General features: G+C 44.0%; 1 protein-coding gene across 1 annotated transcript in view; it reads right to left on the reverse strand.

The window, feature by feature from the left end:
• The window catches only part of LOC138498349 (transient receptor potential channel pyrexia-like), a 738,095-nt gene that overhangs the window by 72,936 nt on the left and 644,644 nt on the right, over nucleotides 1–20,515 (reverse strand). Inside the window, exon 14 of the mRNA XM_069622140.1 lies at nucleotides 6,387–6,585. Within this exon, the coding sequence (XP_069478241.1) occupies nucleotides 6,387–6,585 (199 nt within the window). The remainder of the gene's footprint in view (nucleotides 1–6,386; nucleotides 6,586–20,515) is intronic.

Here is a 20,515-nt window from a genome sequence, read left to right on the forward strand (position 1 = left end):
AAATGCAAACAACTAGCATGCCAGGGAATGCTCATAAATAAAAAGTATGGGAAGTTTTCCCTGTTGCCTGCTCTGGCCCACTACAATCAAAAATCAGTCCCAACAATAATCTACGGGGCAGAATGTGCCTTAGGAGTAACCTCGGATCTCTGCAGTCAACTTGAAAATCAGTATTGGAGACGAGTGTTGCGGCTTCAAAAAGATATTCCCAGTGCGTCCCTACGCTATGAACTGAATTTAATATCCATGAACGCGCGGGTACTGTGGAATATGCTGTCTGTGTACAGGAAAATAATCATCAATGACTGTACACCTCAATTTACCATACTACGAGACGCGATGAAAGGAAACCAAAAATCACTTCTGATAAAATGGGCAAATGAATGCAACAACCATCTTGCCGAGATAGGTACGGACCTTGAAACTCTAAAAGCTAACCCAAATCAGGTAAAAAACAAGCTATGGGTACGAGATTGGTAAGCAACAGTAGACAACAGAAACCGCTATAAGTTGATGGAGGATGCTGCAAGTGAAGCGAAAAATCGGAAACAACAGATGCAATATTTGGTGAAAACAGCGAATGCCAGGCATCAAAGGATGCTTTTAAAATTCCAACTTAATTTGTTTGACACAAAAAGGAGCTTAGCCCTGAGATTCCGAATACCAATTGAGACAGACAATTGTCGATTCTGTAACCAACATCCTGAGACCCTAAAACATCTTACGCTGTTTTGCTCCAGCTTAAAGGATCTGAGAACTTTGCATTTGGGTCAAGTAGTCAATCAATATGCCACCTTATCTGGAGAAGAGATGTGGCTTAAATTTGCCAATCGAAGAGAAAAAGATGTCTTTGGCTTGACAAATTTCTTGCAGGAACTTGAACGGAAGCTGACAATCTGAGATCAAGTGAAGCTAACTCAAGGTATGTGAATTTACCTGAGAGGCAGAGTTGTTGATAAGCAAGTGGAGAAATGAAATCAATGGACACCGTCCAGAGGAAACTTAAAAGCATGAGAACCATCTAAAAACTGTTTGCACGCAGCTGATCGCTGAGACAATTGGTTTGATTTCCCCTGTGTTTTTCCACAGAGTGTTTCGTGTTGTTATCCTCTTCTCTGCCTTTTTAAGATGATTTAAGATAAGATCTTTTTCAAAAGTTTGTATAAACTAAATGAAAATAAAAAAATAAAAAATTAAAAAATGTAAAAAAAAGTACAGAGGCCTGTAAACTAGTTCCAGTCTGAACAGGAGGATAGAAAACTCCAGGACTCCAAACGTTGTATCACATGACTAACCCCCACCCCCTCCCACACGCCCCTGGTTAATTTACCGACCCAGGTTAACTCTGTGAATTGTAATAAGACATCAACTCAACTTAAACCTCTTTCATGGAATATTGTAGGTTTCCAATCAAAGGCTGAAGACCTAAATGGGCACTTGTTTAGCCTCATACCATATACTTTCATCACAAGAAACCTGGGTAGGTAAAGTCCCAGTGAAGCCAGGCTTTGCCTGTTATGTTATTCCGGCTTTAAAGTGAGGGAAAGGATGACATGGATACGAATTGATCTAAATGTCAGTGGTGGAAATGAATACAAACTGTCCTGATGTCCAGTTGTTGAAGTTATATTTCCCTAGCGGTCTGCTGTTACATCTTTTGAATGTTTATATACACTTGTTGTTTGGTTGTTCTTCTGTTTTGCCAGAAATTTCCTGTTTTGGCTAGAACCTATGGTCTTTGCAGAGAATAGAGCGCAGTCAGAGTTTGCAATGATTGTTGGGTATTTTAATTCTTATCTGGAACCCCGGAAATTGTGTTTATACAGTGTCCTGGAGGATGAGGATGAAGCTTAGGGTATCCCGAAGGTGTCAGCACCTGCTATTAGACCTTGAAATGGCCATGCCGTAACGTTGGCAACTTCGTTTTTGGAAAGAGGCTTTTGAGCCTCAAATGGCCGAATTCAAGGAAATGTAGCACTGAAACCATTCTACAAGGCGATGAGACCTGTCATTCATATTTATGACTGTCTTGTTAATACTGGCAGATTCTCAAGGATATGCATGTCCTGGAGCGCTCGGAGACTGGCCATAACGTTTGCGCTATTGCGCTAAATCGCGAAATCTGTGAGAAGAGCCAGGGTGTGGCCCCCTGGATATCATAAGGTCGATAAACTGCTGTAGCTTCAAATAGAGCTCAATTTGTCATCCAGAGTTGTTGGCCGAAATTCACAGTGGGATAAATCCAATGCTGTATGATATTTTATGGGATGATCACATCAGAGGGCTTAATGGGCCAAACCTTTTATGAAAGCCTGGTAAAATCTATACAGCTTTTTATGACTCGCCAAGCCAAACCATCAGGGGCCCTTCCAGCAAATAAAGTGAAGAACCGATTTGACATAGGTCTTAAGAAGCCCAAAAAAGAACTCTTAGCTGGAATGAAAATCGAAAGTACTGATAAAGTATAAGTGAAGTGGTTAAACAACAGAGATTAGCGTATAAGACTATCACAAATGCAAAGAAAAAGCAGAAATTGGAAGGGGTGGGAGGACGTCCAGACAGCCAGTCGTGACCATGACCAAAAGAATTTCTGGGGAAATTGCCTCCCTTGGGAGTACAAATGTAGACCTTAGCCCAGTGGTGACCATCCCTAGCAAAATCTGGTTTGAGTATTTTAGAGCTCTATAGAATGTCCCGTCAATGGGAAGAGACATTCCTGCTATTATTGACTGGTTTGCGTACGTACAGCAGAGAACCACTGCTACTTTTCTACTGCCAAGGAGGTGCTAAATGCTCTCCATGAACAACAAAATGCGAAAGTGCTGGGGCCAGATGGGATACCTATCAGATGATTTAAAATGGAGGCATTCACTTGTTAAAATGTTTTACATGATCAACGGTGAGAATGATCCCCCAGCGTCATGGCGATCAGCAGAAGTCATCGCTATCCTCAAGAATGGGCAAAACAACGATCCATCTAACTTCCAGCCCATCTCCCTTCTTGATAGTGTGGGGAAAGTATATGCCAAGGTTTCGGCTAGCAGATTGCTTAAACATGTTGAGGACAGGAACCTTCTGCATAACATAAAGGCGGGTTTCCGTAAAAGCACTAGTACCATAGAACAGGCTTTAAGATTGACCTTGATCTTACAAAACTACGTTGTTCAGAAAGCCATAGCTTTCTATACGATATTCATTGACTTAAAGGCAGCATTCGACCATATCAATGGTAATCTATTATGGGATGCAATGCATTGATTTGGTATCCCAGCGCAGCTAATAAATTGCATTAGGTATTTATATACAGATAATAATGATGTTGTCAGATGGGTACAACAACCGTAAAGGACAGATGCACTTGCGGTGCCAAGAGGTGTGCGGCAAGGATGTGTCATTGTGCCCTATTTATTTGCTTTATTTATGAATGAGCTTGCCAGCTCGTTATTAGAGCTTCAGGTAGATGGCCTGCTGCAAAATATGGAGCATCTAAACATCCTTTTATTTGGAGATGACGCCATTTTATTATCTACTAACTGTCAAGGTCTAAGAAGATCTTCTCTGCATTTGTTTATCTATGTAGCAAGAAGGACTTGGAGATCAATGCATCTAAAACATATTTAAGGACCTGCCAGAAGAGTTAAGTAGAATACAAATGAAAAATGTTGCTCATTATGATTAGTTGGGGGTACAGTTTAACAGTAAGGGGGACTGGTACGCCCAACTCGCAAAAAAATACCTAATTTTGAACCGGGGTTTGGGGGCTTTATTAAGTTTCTCAAAAAAATGTGGGGACTCTGCAATTGATGCCGCAGTTGAAGTTTATTGGCACACACCCAATCGGCAGTGTTGTATGGTGCAGAGCTCTGGGGGCACTACAATATGGCAAAATGAAAGTGAGCAAAAATGCCTTGTTTAAAAAGTTACTAGGGTTACTTAATGGCGCCATCAGCACTGCGGTTAGAATGGTAGCGAGGCCAAACCGGTATCGAGTGCTATGCTTGTTTAGGCCAATCTTACTCTGGGTTAAGATCTGGATAAGTAAGGAACTGAAGGATTACAAAGACACCATGCAGGAGTGTTCTTGCAGGTAATGACACTGTACCATGGGTTTGGTTTAATCATCTCAAGAATGTGTTAAATTAAATCGATCTAGGTTCTTACTGGATTAGCCAAGAATCTATGGATCTTGTAGATGTAAGGACGATGAAAGCATCCTATTGGAACTGGGTGTTAATGGATTCTGAGGAGGGATGACAGTATGAACTCATTTAAGAAATATATCAGAATGATATAAGATCTAGGGCTTGAGCTGAATTTGTCCAGGATTACAACAGGCTTGATACACTAATGAACCCTAATTTGGATGAAGCAATGGTCGAGCTAAGACAGTTTCCTATTCAGGACCCTACTAGTTGGTTCTCTAGTGGGCTCGCTTTGATGAAATGTTGGGGGCTGGGAGATGCAGCAGCCCTGAGCAATCTCTTGAAGGTACAGCGCAAGACCCTTTTCAAAAAACGGCCTTTGAAGTAGAGTTTCTTTTAACCCAGGACAGAATGAATACATTGGCATCATTACAATACTGCAGCCCTTCCTGCGTGCATGTAAGGGCGGCTGCTTATATAGCTAAAATGAAATCACTTGAATGTCACAGGACAATACTGATGCTTAGGCCAAAACTGCTATTGCTAAAAGCAAGCATGACTTGGTTAAACCCGGATAGGATATGCGAGTGTGGTCGGGGTAAAGACGAGGATTTAATACATTTTTAACAACTTGCATTTTTTAAATTGATTTTAGGAATAAATCGGCTAGGTCGCATTTTATTAAAAATAACACAAGGACATGCCCGGATGCCATGACTTTGTTTATGACCTGTAATGATGTAGATTTCTTGTATGATGTTCTATATTGTGTAAAGGCAGCATTTAGAAGAGTATTGATTGAAGTGTGAATTGTATGAATATGTGCTCCCTTTTGTTTGATGTGTTGTTGGCAATTCTGTAAATGGATAGAATTCTGAATAAACTTGTATCTATTTACCTACAGCGACAGGGGCATGAAACCTGTATATTACGCGGCGCATTGGAACCCCCTTTACATGTATTTACTGGGAACCGGTCGGATTAGGAACTCTGAGCTGCCCAATGTGTAAAGCGAGAGAGGCGGTGAATCCCATCTCTTCTTTTTCTGTTCAGGTGTAACTGCTTTTAGCAGTAAACGGCAGGTCAGTGTTGAAAGCGAATAATGTCACGACTGTTTGGAGCTCGAGATTTCTGTAAAATAACAAAATGTATTTTGAGAGGTTTTTTTCGCAGTCGTGAGCTTTCTAACTAGGGCCTGGAACCGCCGGGGAAAAACGTCTTAAGTGATGGTTTTAAGGTCATGTTATATTTATTTCCTGTGATTGACCTGATGGAAGTGTATGGCAATGGTCTTCTTTTTTTAATGGAGTGGGCTATTTTTACTATGTTAATGCTTTCCCCATCCATCGGCCGTGTTTGTGCTTCCATGTTTTTTAACTGAAATAAAGTATTCAATCAATCAATCAAATCAGCCAATAACGAGGAAGCAAATTACGTCATTACTCAAACTCATAAATGTACAAATCGGTGCCAAAACTTTGCAGAAAGAATGACCATGAGTTTAAATCATTCAGAACAAACAATTGGAAAAAGGCATTATTTTACGATGTCCTGATTACGTAAGGGAATCTTCATTTTTCCTATTCCTTCTTTTCCTCGTCACAGTCATTACCAATTGAGGCATTATTGAACTAGCAAATAAGTAAAATAATGACGGGAATTTTCCCTCTTCTTTTCTGCCACCAGTTGTCTAACATTAACCTACATTTCTTCTTGCTATCAATGAGAACATTTTTAGCAGGCCAAACAATTTTAATGATCAAATGACCTGTAAATGTTTTTAAAAAACATTGGGCCACATTATAAGTGTGCCGGTCTGGAAACAACGATGCCGGTAAGCTTACAGGCACTGTATCCGGACCAGCACACTATGGGTTTGCCTGCCAGAACCGCTGCGCCCGACAAGTCTGAGCATGCCGGGTGCAGCGGCCACGGTAGTCAAAGCTGTGCTTCCTTGGTTGCCATTCCCATAGGGAATTTTCCATACAATTTGCCAGCGGCATACAATTTGCCGGTGCCTGACTTCCCAGACCTCTGGGGTTGTAATCCCCCGGTGTTATCGGGAAGTCAGGCGCCGGTAAATAATTACGGGTCTGGCGACAACCTGCCGGTAGCACCGCCACGGTACCGCCAGACCAGTAATGAGGCCCATTGACTCTGGGTACTAGCCGACTTATACTGCATTCTTTGCCCAGACATTTAGACTTATAGCACAAGAGAAATGTAACAAATAAAGAAGTGTACCTTTGAAAGGCATCTGAGAGTAGAGCGATCAGTAAATTAATGCAGAGAATCGACGATACTCCAAGGAAGGTGCCACACAGTATGTAAGCCATAACCGGGTCCTTATCATACATGTCGTCGAAGCCGTAGTCATCGATCAACGTGATACGAAATACATTGAAGAGCAACTGCGGGACGGTATTCATTTTAGGGACTTTTCCTGTTTATAAAGATTAGTACCGATTAAGTTGATTGTTTATTGTACTTGCGCTTTGAAGCACTTCACCTGTCTATAAGCGCTATATAAATAACCAATAAATACATAAATACATTTATTCTAGTTAGTTAGCTCATTTATAATTACAGGCAGCAGAAATCACTTGGAGACATTGGCATTTTCTCAAAAGATTAACACATATTTGTGACGTCAAACTCCTGTACTCTCAAGGCAGATTACAGATGCATTGATAGTATCACATTTTAGATAGCAATTCAAGACTGATTCCTCCCACTTGTAAATGCTTTCATTATAGATTGTAGTTATATTAACCAATTGAGTGGTATTCAATGTATCGAGAGAATGAAGGGCTGAGTCATCGCATGCCGAGGCTTTGTGTATGTCTATCCCCAGCTGGCCCAACACTGGACTGGTGTCATCTATGTAACATGAGCTTATATTTGGTGAAAAACTATTTAATTCACAAAGAAGATACCAGTGGTAACTCTGACATACTGCTGACTTACTCTTTTCCAGGAGTAAACCACAGTTACTCTTTGTTACTTCTTTGCAAATCGTAAACCTTTCTCTCCGGTGGTATGTCAAAAGTAAGTCCTGCTTACTAGCTTCCTTTTCAATGTAAATCAGCCCCTTTGTTTCCACATAATGACAATTATAGGGGCACAGAAGAATGAGGGGTGAGGCAAGATGGAAACATCAGTAAGCAATTGCACCAAAGAAGGTTGAAAGATAATTGCTATGTCGCGAAGGCAGTGATTGTTGAGCTATGCAATAGTGAAGTCCAGTCAGGGATTCAGAAGGGCTAAAACATATTTAAATAATTTCTACTGAAAATCACTTGTTGAAACATTAGTGACACATATTCCCTTTGGATATCTGGAATACCTGACAGATTTTATTATTTGCTGGGTCGAAGAGCCTTCTGTGGCCTCAATACCTTCAACTCTCTCTTCCTAAATATCTTCCTTCTCAAGCTCTTCACTCATCCACCTCCAAATCCCTCAGGGTCAGCCGCTTCTCCAAGCAACAAGTTGGTGGTAGATCTCTTTCTTCGGCTGGGGCCTCCCTCTGGAACAGCCTCCCTGCCTCCCTGAAACTTGAGGAGAACCATCTCCAGTTCTGGAAGCACCTTAAAACCTTTCTCTTTGCTTCTGCCTTTTCTCCCCCTTTCCCCTGTTGACCTCCTGGCTGAAACTGATGCTGCACTGTTTACCTGGCCACCCTCTGATCTCGGGCCCAGGTCCCTCCCCTGCCAGTCACACACACCTGCACTGCCTTCCTGGCAACCCCCGCACTCGGAAACTGTTTTCTGTATCCCTACAGTCCCACTACCAGCACTTCACACCTGATGCCTGCACTTCCCCTTGCAGTTGCCACCTGCTGGCCATACTTTTACCTATTGCTATTTATTCTATTATCCCATGCACTGCGCTATCCTCCTTCACCCCTTCCCATGTACTTGGGCGATCTGATTGACACTTGGCACAGTAGGATCATTGTCCGTCCTCCCTTTGTTCCCCTCCCTTGCCTCATCGCGCCTCAAAACACTTGTGTATCGGCGCGTAATAAATTCTGTATCATATTACATCATATCATATCAACCCTTCTTGCCACACTTTGACTTTGAGAAGAAAGCGGTCATAAAGAAACTTGCATATATTCCCATGTGTCCAGCGAGGTTTGCAATTCTGGGATGCAGGGATCCTTTTTGACGAGAAAGAGAAATCTAAATAGCATACATGTATCAGAATAACGAAATGTATGAGAACTAGCAGCACAAACTATGCAGAGGAAGTCCGAATAAAGAACAGGCAGTGGCTACATTGAATGTCAAATAGTATGCGATAAAGATCTAAAAGCACACACATTCGTATCTATGAGCTTCATTTAAATAAAACAAGCTAATGATCTGTAACCATGGATATCTTTAGTGGAAATCGTGTGAAGTGTCACACATTGTTGGAATATCTTCTCAACCCCCCTCATGTCGTTTCTCCTCCCATGTTGATTGGGAGTATGTGGTCCTCAGCTCTCCCATTTCCCCCACCTATCTTGCCGTCCCTCATATCTTATGTGCAAAATAGGCCCAGGCATGCCGGATTCCACCATGACCAGCCAGTAGCTCTTGGGAACATACATGAAGTACCTGGATCCATGAGATGCTGCTTCTGTGTACTGGGAGTGTAGACAGGCCATATCTGGCTCCTGTGTACTGGGAGTGTACACGGGCCATCTCTGGCTCTGCAGCCTGAATCTGGAACAATCTAGCAACCAGCATCAGGCCAGTTTCCTCCATCCGAAACCTCAGGAAACGACTAAAACCTTCCAATAAAGGCAGCATCTTGCTGGAGGTTGACATCCTCCTCTCAAAGCAATGATATACATGACATGAGCTCTGTTGCTTGCCTGTTTGGCCTGGGTGTTGTGTACCTACCCTTCAGGACAAGAATATCATTCTGGGGTGCCCAGGCAGTGGAATGATGCTGGATGCCTGGGTGCAGAGCACCTGTTGCAGGGTCCTCGTAGTGGGTTGGAAGTAGAGCTCTGCTCTGCTGGGAGCAGGGAGGGTTGGAGGGGGTGGCACTCTCTGTTAGCTGCCAGTGCCCAGGGACATCTTAAGCACTTTTGGGGGCCCTGGGCACAGACATCCAAACCAAAGGAATTATGTGATCGAGAATATTTGCCTGCCGCAATCACAACCCATAGGTTGACATGCTGCCTCACAGCATTAAAAATAAGGATGTTTACTCCCTTTAAGAACCCTTACACTCTCCATTCATGCTCTAATCAGAATGATAAACAAATACCAACATTATCAGTCTATGAAGAGGTTACTTCTGTTCTAGAAAAGATTCAGGAGACTTTTTAGCAATAGAATCCAGGAAGGTATGCAGCTAGTAGTATTAATAGAGGACTTTATGTAAAAGGTACATGTAACCCAGAATAGACAGAGAACTCACATGTGCTGCCTCACAGAACACAAACGTGTTACAGCATGGATAGAGAGACCAATTGGTAGGAAGGAGAAAGTTACACATACCATAGCATGGATAGTGGATGCAGATTAGACGCTACCAGGAAGGTGTTTGTATCCAAACAGACTGATATTATAAATGGGACATGGTGTGCATTATATCAATGCTCACTATTATAGTTGAAGCAACACTATAGCCAGTGAAACCATGAGTGAGGCTGTTTTGAAGATCATACACTGAGAAGGAAATCCTTCTGAAGGGCTGACAATTTTGAAAGGTTTAGGGACTGGCAATTTCGAGAGACTAGGCAATGCAAGATTAAATTAGATGCCCAGCATTACACACACTGGTTAAGGGTTGACACTGGGATTTGTGCCAACTCTTTCAATGTATGCATTTGAATACTTTCATTACCAGTTCTTACCATGACCTAAAATAATCTCATTTTATAAAACTGACTTGGAACGTAGACCAATCACATTACCAAACATGACACTTTTTAAAAACAAAATATTATAGAAGGGGTAACACAGAATGATTCTAGCTTCATTCTCTCCATCATCAAGAGAAGTATATACTTACCAGCATACCAATCAGTGCAATTGAACAGATTTAATCTGGGGTTGTCTTTTGTATTTTAAAGCTTTGCATCGTTCCAAAACACTGCCTTGTGAAATTATCATTTATAAACGTGCAGAAAAACCTTTGACTTTTACAAAAGTGCAAAGCTTTTTTTGTGTCAAATGAGCAGACTTTAAAATATGCTTGCACGAGTCCTGCACCACCCCTTCCACTCAAATGGCCTACATAAGAAGAAAGATTAAGTAATGGGCTAAACAATGCCACCAGCATGAGAGGAGGCAAACTTCACAGAAGACAGTACAGTAATGTACGATATATTAGATGATTTGACGAGGATAACTGCATTGTCTGCTGGCAAAGCCAGGATACAAGCATGAATGATTTGGTTCCAAATGTGTATACTCATTCATCTCTTGGACTAACAGTTTATGCTCATCGTTGGAGGTGATTGCCTAGGTTTTACAACACCCCATCTGAACAAAGCAATTTCTAGACCTTGACTATAAGGATGACATGTTCGTTTTTATAGCAACCCCTATCTGGTGCAGGTACATTGCTGATAATAGCACCGGTTGTGCTGCAAGACCAAGTACATACCCAGGCAGGTTTATAAACTTCAGACTAAGGAAAGGCTTAGCCAGCTTTACAGAAATGTGCTATTCTAATCTTGCATAGGAACACATCCCTGCAATGAGTGCTTAACACACTGAGCTAACGTCTGAACCAGTGTGGCACTCAATTTACCAATATGCATTTCAAATTTGGCTATTGCGCATTAGCAACATCATTCCCAAAGGAAGGAAAGAATGCTACAGAAGTTGTGCAGCAAGGAACACACAAACTATATATACCACTGTGAACACAGAAAGCATTACATGATGAATTGATCAAGGCAGAATGTAATTGCCAAAAGAGACAGGAAATAGGTTTAGAGCCTCAGCACCATGCTATAAACTATCCTGGTGTGTGCTATTTAAGTCTGGTGAACAAAGGAATCGTACTTCTTTAGATCAGGCAGAAAGTGCCCCTTTTGCCCTCCCATAAAAACGTCTCTGCCAGTGCCGTGTCTTGGTAGTTAGGCGCGATCAAAATGGTCTGATGGTTTCCTGTGAATGGCCTCTGTGACATTTTAGGAGACGTGCCACAGCCCTGTGGGCATCCTGAGAGACAAGGCCATCACAGATTAGTGGACACAATCCTAGGTTTTGGAATCTAAAACTGAACAGCGCTGTTCACAGAAGTTGTGGACAGCCGTCCATGTTTCTGCTTTGCAAACGTCAGCAGGGGCCATTGTCCAAGATTCAGGCTGCATCAGAATTCTCTCCTTTGCAAATGAATGAGATTTCATCCGCCCTCCAAAGGGATATTGGCTTTAGTGTAGCACAATTTAACGGACTGTTTGAAAATAGTTTTGACTATTACTGAAATTGAGACCACAAAAACTTGCCTGCGCTCTCCGAAGGTGTTGGCATACTCCAGGAAGTAACTAAGAAGGAAATCTACCCAATCCCGGCCCAATACGACCTTGCTGTTTGCCTCCAGCGGAATTCTTTCTCTTCTCATCTGAAGGCAATGGAGCAAAGACAGAAGAAGACATGTCAGCCTACAATGTAGGCGCTTATGTGTTGGAGATAAGGAATGGTGAGGATGTGTGCAAGTTGAACCAATAGGAAGCTTTATAGAGAATGTCAATAACTCACAACAAGCTGTGAAGCCCAATAGGCTGGGATGCAGTCTGTTGTGGGTGAGGCAGAGTGACAGGCAGTGCCTATAGGCCTCTCATAGGAGCGTCATGTTGGAGTAGCTCTTCATTTCCTTTTTGGGTCTCTCTGGTATGGGGTGATAGGGGCGAGGACTCTGTATGGGAACTAGCAAGAGCCATGTTCTGTTGGTATAATTGGTGGCAGAAGTGAGCAGAGGTAGCTATTGGTGTTTGTAATTTTCTAAGACTTCCTAACAGACAGGTTTCTCTTTTCTAGGGCCATAGGATTCAAGGCGAGTCAGTTTCATGTTGGATGGTGCAAGATGTGGTTGCCATTTTCTCAATGTATTGGCATCTTAGAAGAAATTGCCTATTGGGCAGTCCCTCCATTACACCATAGACGAGTCCACAACAATAGGAAAGGTGTGAGAGATTATAGGACTTTGCCATGCTGGGGAGGCTCATGCAGGCTGCTAGTGAAGGGTCCTTGCTTAATTTTAAGGTCCCTCTTGGTCCATAAAGTAAATCAGAAAAAAGTATTTACATTATGGAGTGTGTAGTTATAACTCTCTTCATAATGAAAATGTCGTGTTTGCATTTTTAAAGAATCTAAAAGCATTGAAATTCTTTACATATGCAAAGAAAGATGTCCCTAATGCTCCGTTCAGGCAGCGAATAAAAGGCCCATGCCCTCACTCATGTAGAGCTTTGTAAAAGCATTAGGGAGACTATCTGTGACGTTACAACCTTCAGAATCCTTCAGGGGCCCTGAAATAATCCAGTGCATGAAGGATACTGGGGGCCTGTTCACCCCTCCCTCTGCCTGCCTATCCCAGGTCAAGGGAGGGGCCAAAATGATGCTCGTGGACTCTGCCTTATCCAAGAATAGGCAGGAGGAGGGGCAAGAGAAGGGGAAAAGGGCCTTTCCTGAACCCTCACCCTCTTCCTCCAAAGCAGTGGTATTCCGCATTTGAGGGGCCGGCCCCACAGTTTGAAGACCACTGCTCCAATGTGATGACTGTTACATCAGCTTCACGTCCCGCATGCACGGTGACGTGAGACGTAGTAAAAGACCCGATTGTCGGAAAACCGACAGTTCAGGGAGCGAACGACTAACTGGTGTGACAGGCTTTACTTGCGCAGCACTGCGCACCCTGCGCCGTACAATGCCAGGCCTACAGCGATTCCAATCCCTGCCGGTAGCACTGGCTTAGAACTTTACATTGGCGATGAGGGCACAAAACGAATCCATGCATACAGCAGGCAATGCATTTTCTCTCCAATGAGAAAACATCACGCTGCAATTTTTGGATGCAGGTGGAACCGTGCTACAACACGTGTGACTGGATCTGACAGTCATTAAACTTGCACAATACTCAGGACACAGTAAAGGCAGTGGAACCACAAGAGGCACAACTCAACACAGGCACTCGGCAGTGCACCACAACGAGATGCCAGATGAGAAGGGGTGGCCCCAACCACTTGTAAGCCATGCACACGCAATGGCAGCGCAAATGGGCACCACCCTGCAAAAGTTACAACTGGTACCAACAACAGTAACGATAATCACAAACTGCCAAACACCAAGGGACGGAAACAATGGGACACACACCACATCACGGTGGCAGCCAAGAGTCCCGGAACCAACTGAATGCGGATGGTGGGGAGGAGCGCGACATGGCAAAAGGAATTGCCCAGCACAAGGGACCATGTGTGGAGTATTCGGCAGAAGGGATAATTACGCACGTGTGTGTCGATTGTCATGCCCTTCCCAACGCACACAACCACAACCACCGAAGTTTCTCCCCAAGAAAAAGAAGCAGTGGATACACGCTTGGTGGTGACTGATGACCACTCCTCAACAGATGAGTCTGGGGATGAGCATTGAGAAGCGGCTACAGCAGTTGAAGCGGGACGGATAAGGAGAAGAGGAAAGATCCACCTTTTCTCAGTGTTAGAACGAGGGGGAAACACATTGAAATAGAAAAAGAGATGACCCAAGTGTGCCGTTAATATACAAGGCCAGGAAACGATGATGACGATCGACACTGGATGAATGTAATGTCGGCCGACATGTTCCGACGGCTACACCCCCAGCCAGAAATCAAACGCACAGAGACCCTGCTATTTGCCTACGGCAGCAAAACACCATTACCAGTGGTGGGACGTTTCCGGACTACATTAAGCAGAGGAAAAAACGAAATTCAATCAAGAATCTATGTAGTAGATGGAGGCATTGAATGTCTTGTCAGTTGAGAGTCAGCAGAGGATTTGAGACTCAAACTGTATCTGCGACATCACTGACTCCACGGACATCACCAACCTGCTTTGAAAACACCCTGGCGTTTTCCAAGGCATAGGATGTTTGAAAGGAAAGCTGATTAAACCACATATTGACTCTACAGTTCAACCCTGAGCGGTACGATACAGGAGAACTCTGTTCCATATGTGAGACCCATTGGCAAAAGAAGTACAGGAACTAGAAAAGTCCGGCATCATCGAACCAGTGTCTGGCCCAATGCCATGGGTGTCCCCAGTGGTTGTCATGAAGAAACCCAAACAACTGGGAAAAGTGCAAATCTGTGTAGGCATGCGCCTACCCAATGCAGCCATAAAAAGAGAATGGCACATCACCCTTACTCTGGGTGAAATAATAACGGACATCACAGGGTCTCAAGTCTTCTCAAAACTAGACCTCAATGCTGGCTACCACCAGTTGAAGCTGCACCGTGATTCAAGATACATCACAACCTGTTTGACTAATTTGGGCCTGAAACAATATAAGAGGTTACGTTTTGGAATATCGTCGGCTGCGGAGGTGTTCCATCAAGCCATCCAAGAGGTAATCCAAGGAATTCCTGGAGTACTGAATGTCAGCAATTACATCCTCGTCCACGCCAAATTCCTGGAGTACTGAATGTCAGCAATTACATCCTCGTCCATGCCAGTGGCAGGGAGGAACACATGTGCAGACTAGAAATCATATTTAGCAGACTACAGACAGCCGGTCTCAAAATCCACTGCGACAAATGTGAATTCCTAAAGGAGGAGATAACGTTCTTCAGTTATGTCTTCAACAGCAATGGCGTGTCTGCCAAACCCCTCAAGGTGGCAGATGTAAAAGGAGCCTCTCCACCCACCACACCTACAGAAGTGGGCAGTTGTTTAGGCATGGGTACATACTGCGGCAGGTTTATCCCCAACCTTGCAACCATGTCGGGACCATTGAGAGAACTGACCAAACAGACGTCAAATGGGACTGGAACCCCAAATGTCAGGAGGCATTTGAATGAATGAAAGCATTGTTGTCGTCGGACACGACCATGGCATACTACGACGCAACCCTATCAACTGAACTGTACATAGATACGAGTCCCGTCGCACTGGTAGTGATCTTGGTCTAACAATCAAGAACAGGCGACACCAAAACAATCGCTTACACCTCCCGAGCTCTGATGCCCACCGTACAATGGTACTCGCATATAGAGAAGGAGGCCATTGCGGTTCTTTGGGGCTGTAGACATTTTCACATATATCTCTGTGGGTGGAAATTCATGGCCTACACTGACCACAACCCTCTGATTCCAATATTTACAGGTTCCGCAGCACACCCACCAGCCAGAATCGGGAAGTGGTTGCTACACCGCCAACAATACGAATTTGAACTAGCCTGCCAGGCAGGAACCGACAATATGGCGGACTTCCTATCCAGGCATCGAAGAACCGCAACACCTTGTGAGGTGGTCAAGTCGACGTAGACTGAAGAACACATTTGCCACATTATCAACACAATGAAGCCCAAGGCAGTCAGCATTGCCAATATTCTGGAGGCCACTCAAGCCGACCCATGCTGTGACATTGTAAAGAACACAATAATAGCGGGAGAATGGAAGTCATTCCTCCATCACGTGCACAATCGCCTGCCAGCAGCCAAGAAGATTCTCACAGGGATGTTCCCAGTACGGCAAGAACTGTCGGTCACCAGCGAAGGACTAATTCTGAGGGGCACATGCATAGTAATCCACATCACTCTACAAGACAGAATTGTCACACTGGCTCACGAAGGACACCAAGGCCTGGTCAGAATCAAAGCCAGGATACAACACCGTGTTTGGTTTCCCCACATAGATGCCAAAATGGAAGATACCCTTGCCCCATGCCACCCATGCCATGTAATGGGGGCGCTGCCGAATCCAGACCAATTTAGTCACCAGAGCGAGGCACATCACAGTGGGAAGCCATCAGCATCGATTTCTGCACGGTACAGGAAGGCACGTACCTGCTGGTGGCCATCGATGACTATTTGCGGTACCCGGAGGCTGAAATACTATCATCAACAGCCGCAGACACAGTGATCCCGGCATTAGGGAAGATGTTTGCCACACATGGACTGCCAATGCATGTCAAAAGCGACAACAGAACACTATTCCAAGGAAGAGAATTAAAAAATACATGGACGACCTGCACGTCCGATACTACCACATCACACCCAGGTGGCCGCAAGCTAACATGGATGTAGAACGATTTATGAGAACGCTGAACAAGGTTCTCCGCATATCCAGGGCCCAGAACAGCCCAAGGTGAATCGACCTCACAAGCATACCCCGGCAGATCTCATTATAGAACTGTGATAACCTCATCCATACCACATCATCCCAGCAGGAAGACACATAACCTGGACAGAGAACGCACACAAGCCAAGCGAGTAGCGGCGAACAAACACATGTGCCGTAGATTAAATGCAGGGGAATCAAAGCACAAGGTGGGCGACCATGTGCTGTTGTTGTTAAGGAACCCCACTAAGTCGAAGTGAGAATCTCGTTATAACCACACACCCTGGAGGATAATCACGAGGGAAAGAACAATTGTAACAACGAGCCAAGGGCAAGAGACCATTGCAAGAATTGCCTCATGGTTGAAAAGGGTGCCAGAAGAAATGTGGACGGAAGGGGAGAGGCAGCTGCAAGAGCAAGGTGAACATGCACTGTACGCCCCGAGACAAAGGCCCGAAGAGGACAGTGTGCAAGGCAGTGATCCAGGTGAACTGTAGGAAAGTGGAGGAGGCGCCTCCCTATTTTGAAGGTGAGCCGGAAGGTGGAGGAGAACCAGAGACATTGTAAAGGACACAATAATAGCGGGAGAATGGAAGTCAGGATCAGCCCAGTTGGTTCAACCTGAGGACGGCCCCGTGGGCCCTGGGGAAGCTGAGAGACTATGAGTGGTGAGGGCCCACCTGACTATTGCTTTAATTTCATGGTTGGTGTACACACCTGTGCAGGACTAGATAGCACAGGGAGCTGTAATGTTTGGTTCATGTTTTGTTCCCCCGCATCACGTCCTGCATGCGCTGTGATGTGATGTGAGAAGTAATAAAAGACCCGATCGCAGGCAGCCTGGCAGTTCGGGGAATGAACGGCTAACTGGTGTGTTGTTCTTTACTTGCGCAATGCTGTGCACCATGCGGCCTACAATGCCAGGCCTAGAGCGACTCCAACTCTGACAGAGAACTTTACAATGACGTTTGGGGGAAAGGAGAAGTCCTTCCTGAAAGAACATCACCGCTGCGGACCAGTATGTTTTTAAAATAAAAATGGGAATATTGTGTGTGCATTATTTGTGTGCGTGTATGTGTGAGAGAGGTTATTTGAAAGGGGGTGTGCATGTGGCAGTGACAGAGTGCATCATCGCGAGTATGCCTGTGGGTGAAAATGCACTGTGAATGTTCTGGGTGCGCATGTGAATGTTTGAGAGAACCTGCATGGGTGCCTGGCTGCTTTTGTGAATGTGTATGAATGCGTGTGTTCGTGGAAGTTTGGGGTCTGGTGGGAGGCAGTGGTGCACGCCGCCTAACAGCTTTGTTAAATGCCATAATATGTTTTCTTAATATGCATGGCATTTTACAAAGGCGTTAAGGGCAAAGCCAAATTGATGTGTTTCAGGGTACAAGTCGAGACTCGAAAGAACAAGCAGGTGGACGGCGTTCTCCCACTTTTTTCCGAGGGTGAAGGTCGTCCACAACATCTTTATCTGAAGAATTCAAATAAGGAATAATCTGCTGTATTCCCTTGTGCCATGGCCGGTATGAGAACCCGAGGTGGGAGGCCTGGAGACCAGGCCCTAAACTATAATACCACAGGAAGCTCTGATAATGGAGTTGTAACATCTATCAAATTGGCATTTTTCTGTACAAGACAAGTTTCAATACAGATGTATAGGTTTAAGAGGTGCGTACCTTTTAATATGCAAACATCGATGTTATAGAGAAATCTGTTCTCTTGGCTTATTAGAGGCAAATGCGTATTTGTCCTGTGCACGTTCTTCATTCAGTAAAGACACATTGAATGAAAAGTGCATATTTCACTCTATGACATATTCACTCTTTTGAAGTCCTTTACCATTGCTTATGTTCAGAAAACCTTTTTTTCTTTTTTTAGTACTTGAGTCGTGGTGTTCTTAAATAGGGGAAAACAATGCAGAATGTATGCAGCAAGCATGCAACATGTATTTGTAGCAAATACATGTTTTCTTACTGTGGCATGGCATTTTACGCTGGTGTTAAGGGTGAAGCCAACATGACGAGTGTTCTTACATATGAGGATGGGGGTATTTTTGCAGCAAGCCAAGACATGTTTTCTTACAATGGCATGGCATTTTATACTCGCCTTAAGAGCAAAGCCAACATGTGCAGTGTTCTCATATGTGGAGGTGCATTTGTGCAGCAAGCAAAGATATTTCTCTTACTGTGGCATGACATTTCATAGTGGCGTTAAGGGCATGTCTACTTCAGGTAGGAGCCTCTCTCACTTCTTGTTATTAGCCCCTTTGGGCCGGATTGGAAACATCTATATATACCACACGAGGGAGACTCTTTTGACTTCCCATATCTGTGGACCTCTCGAAGAAGCTTAATGAATTGGAAATTCCACTTGTTGTGGTGAATACATTAACAATGGACACTTCCCTCCGCTTTGAGCTATTCTGGATATTGTTTCGCTGTTGTTTGACAGATTTAAAGTAATGGCTCCTGATGAAGGGAATATGTTTCCCGAAACGTGGTGTCTCTTTTCTTTTTTGTGAAAACTTTAAAATAAATGTTATGAAAATACAGACGTCTTGGATTTATCCATGAAAACCTGGGAGATCTCTACTTTGATGTTATGAGAACCTATTATGTACTGGATCTATTAACCTTTCTTTGCTATTTCTTGGCTGGTTTTTACCATCATTATAGTGTGTAGAGGACAGGTGTATCTTATTTTGGATACCATTCTTTTCTCGTTACGGGTAAAGCCAACATGATGAGTGTTCTTACATATGGGTGGGAGGCATTGGTGCAGCGAGCAAAGGCTTGTTTTTTTTATTACTGTGGCATGGCATTTTATTTTGGTGTTACTTTGCAAAACCAACAAGATGAGTGAGTGCTCTAACACATGGGGAAGGGGGTATTTGTGTTGCAAGCAAAGCAAGGTTTTGTTACTGTGGCATGGCATTTTATACTGGTGTTAAGGATAAAGCCACTATTAAGAGTGTTGTTACATGGGAAAAGCCAGCATGATAAGTCTTCTGTTCCCACAGTTAACTACATTGGTGCAGCCAGTCTGCCACTTTCTTACTTATGGCATGGCATTTTTTTTCTGACATCAAGGGCAAAGCTCACAAGACAACCATACTGACCTATTTTGATGCAGCCAGTCTGGGTGTATTTTCTTACTGTGGCATGCCATGTTTAGGGGGACTAAGGACAAAGGCAACAGGCGTATGTTCTTTTGTAGGGATACTGGCACATATTGGCTGAGTGAGTGTGGACATGTCATGAGCATGTAAAAGGCATCATGAAAATGCCCCTGTGCATTATTGGCAATTTGGCATTTAATTGATTTTTGTATGTCTTACCTACAAAACCGATGGTGGATTGTGGATTTTTATCAAACTTTTCACAGACAGTGTGCTGTAAAATGCACCATTTTAATACATTATTTTATAAATGTTCTCAGGGGGGAGAACCTCCCCAAACTCGCTACGCTTGGACGCTCACACATATTCATAAGAAAAGTTTACGCCCCCAAATTTAAAGAAACCACCAGCTGGCCCTGCTGCCATGTAGACAGAGAGCGATAGCAAGCCCAGTACCTGCTGGTGTTGTGAGTAGAGGGTGGAAGAGAAGCATAGTGAAAGACAGAAAGTCCAGTACTCTCCAGTGTTGCAGGGAGTAAGAGGAGTAAGGGGACATGGACTGACATGGTGTACTTGAAAGACTTCCCAAAAGAGAAGTGCCTTGTCAAAGTTCGTAGGGTTTGGGCAGACTCAGTCCCATGTCAGGCTTTGCGGCTTGTAATTGACCCCGCTCCAACCCTATTGACCCTATTGATCTTTCTACAAAACATTGGTAATCACAAGCATCTCTCTCTCTATAGGACAGTGTGCTCATGGGTAAAAAAGGGGTGAGTGCTTTATCTGTGCTATTGCTATGCTATCAGTTTCCAAACCCACTGTGCCAGATGTACTGGCCTGATGGCAGCACGGCTGTCAGGCCAGTCCTTTGCCCTATTCAGCATGCACTAAACGTGTGGAGTAAAAAGAAGAGCACCACATGAATATTGATCAACAAGCTCCTGTAGGTGTGCCACATTGCACACAGGCTGTGAGTAGACCT

Source organism: Ambystoma mexicanum, chromosome 5q, assembly GCF_040938575.1.
Source record: "Ambystoma mexicanum isolate Mex_15411 chromosome 5q, UKY_AmexF1_1, whole genome shotgun sequence".
Taxonomy (NCBI): Eukaryota; Metazoa; Chordata; class Amphibia; order Caudata; family Ambystomatidae; genus Ambystoma; species Ambystoma mexicanum.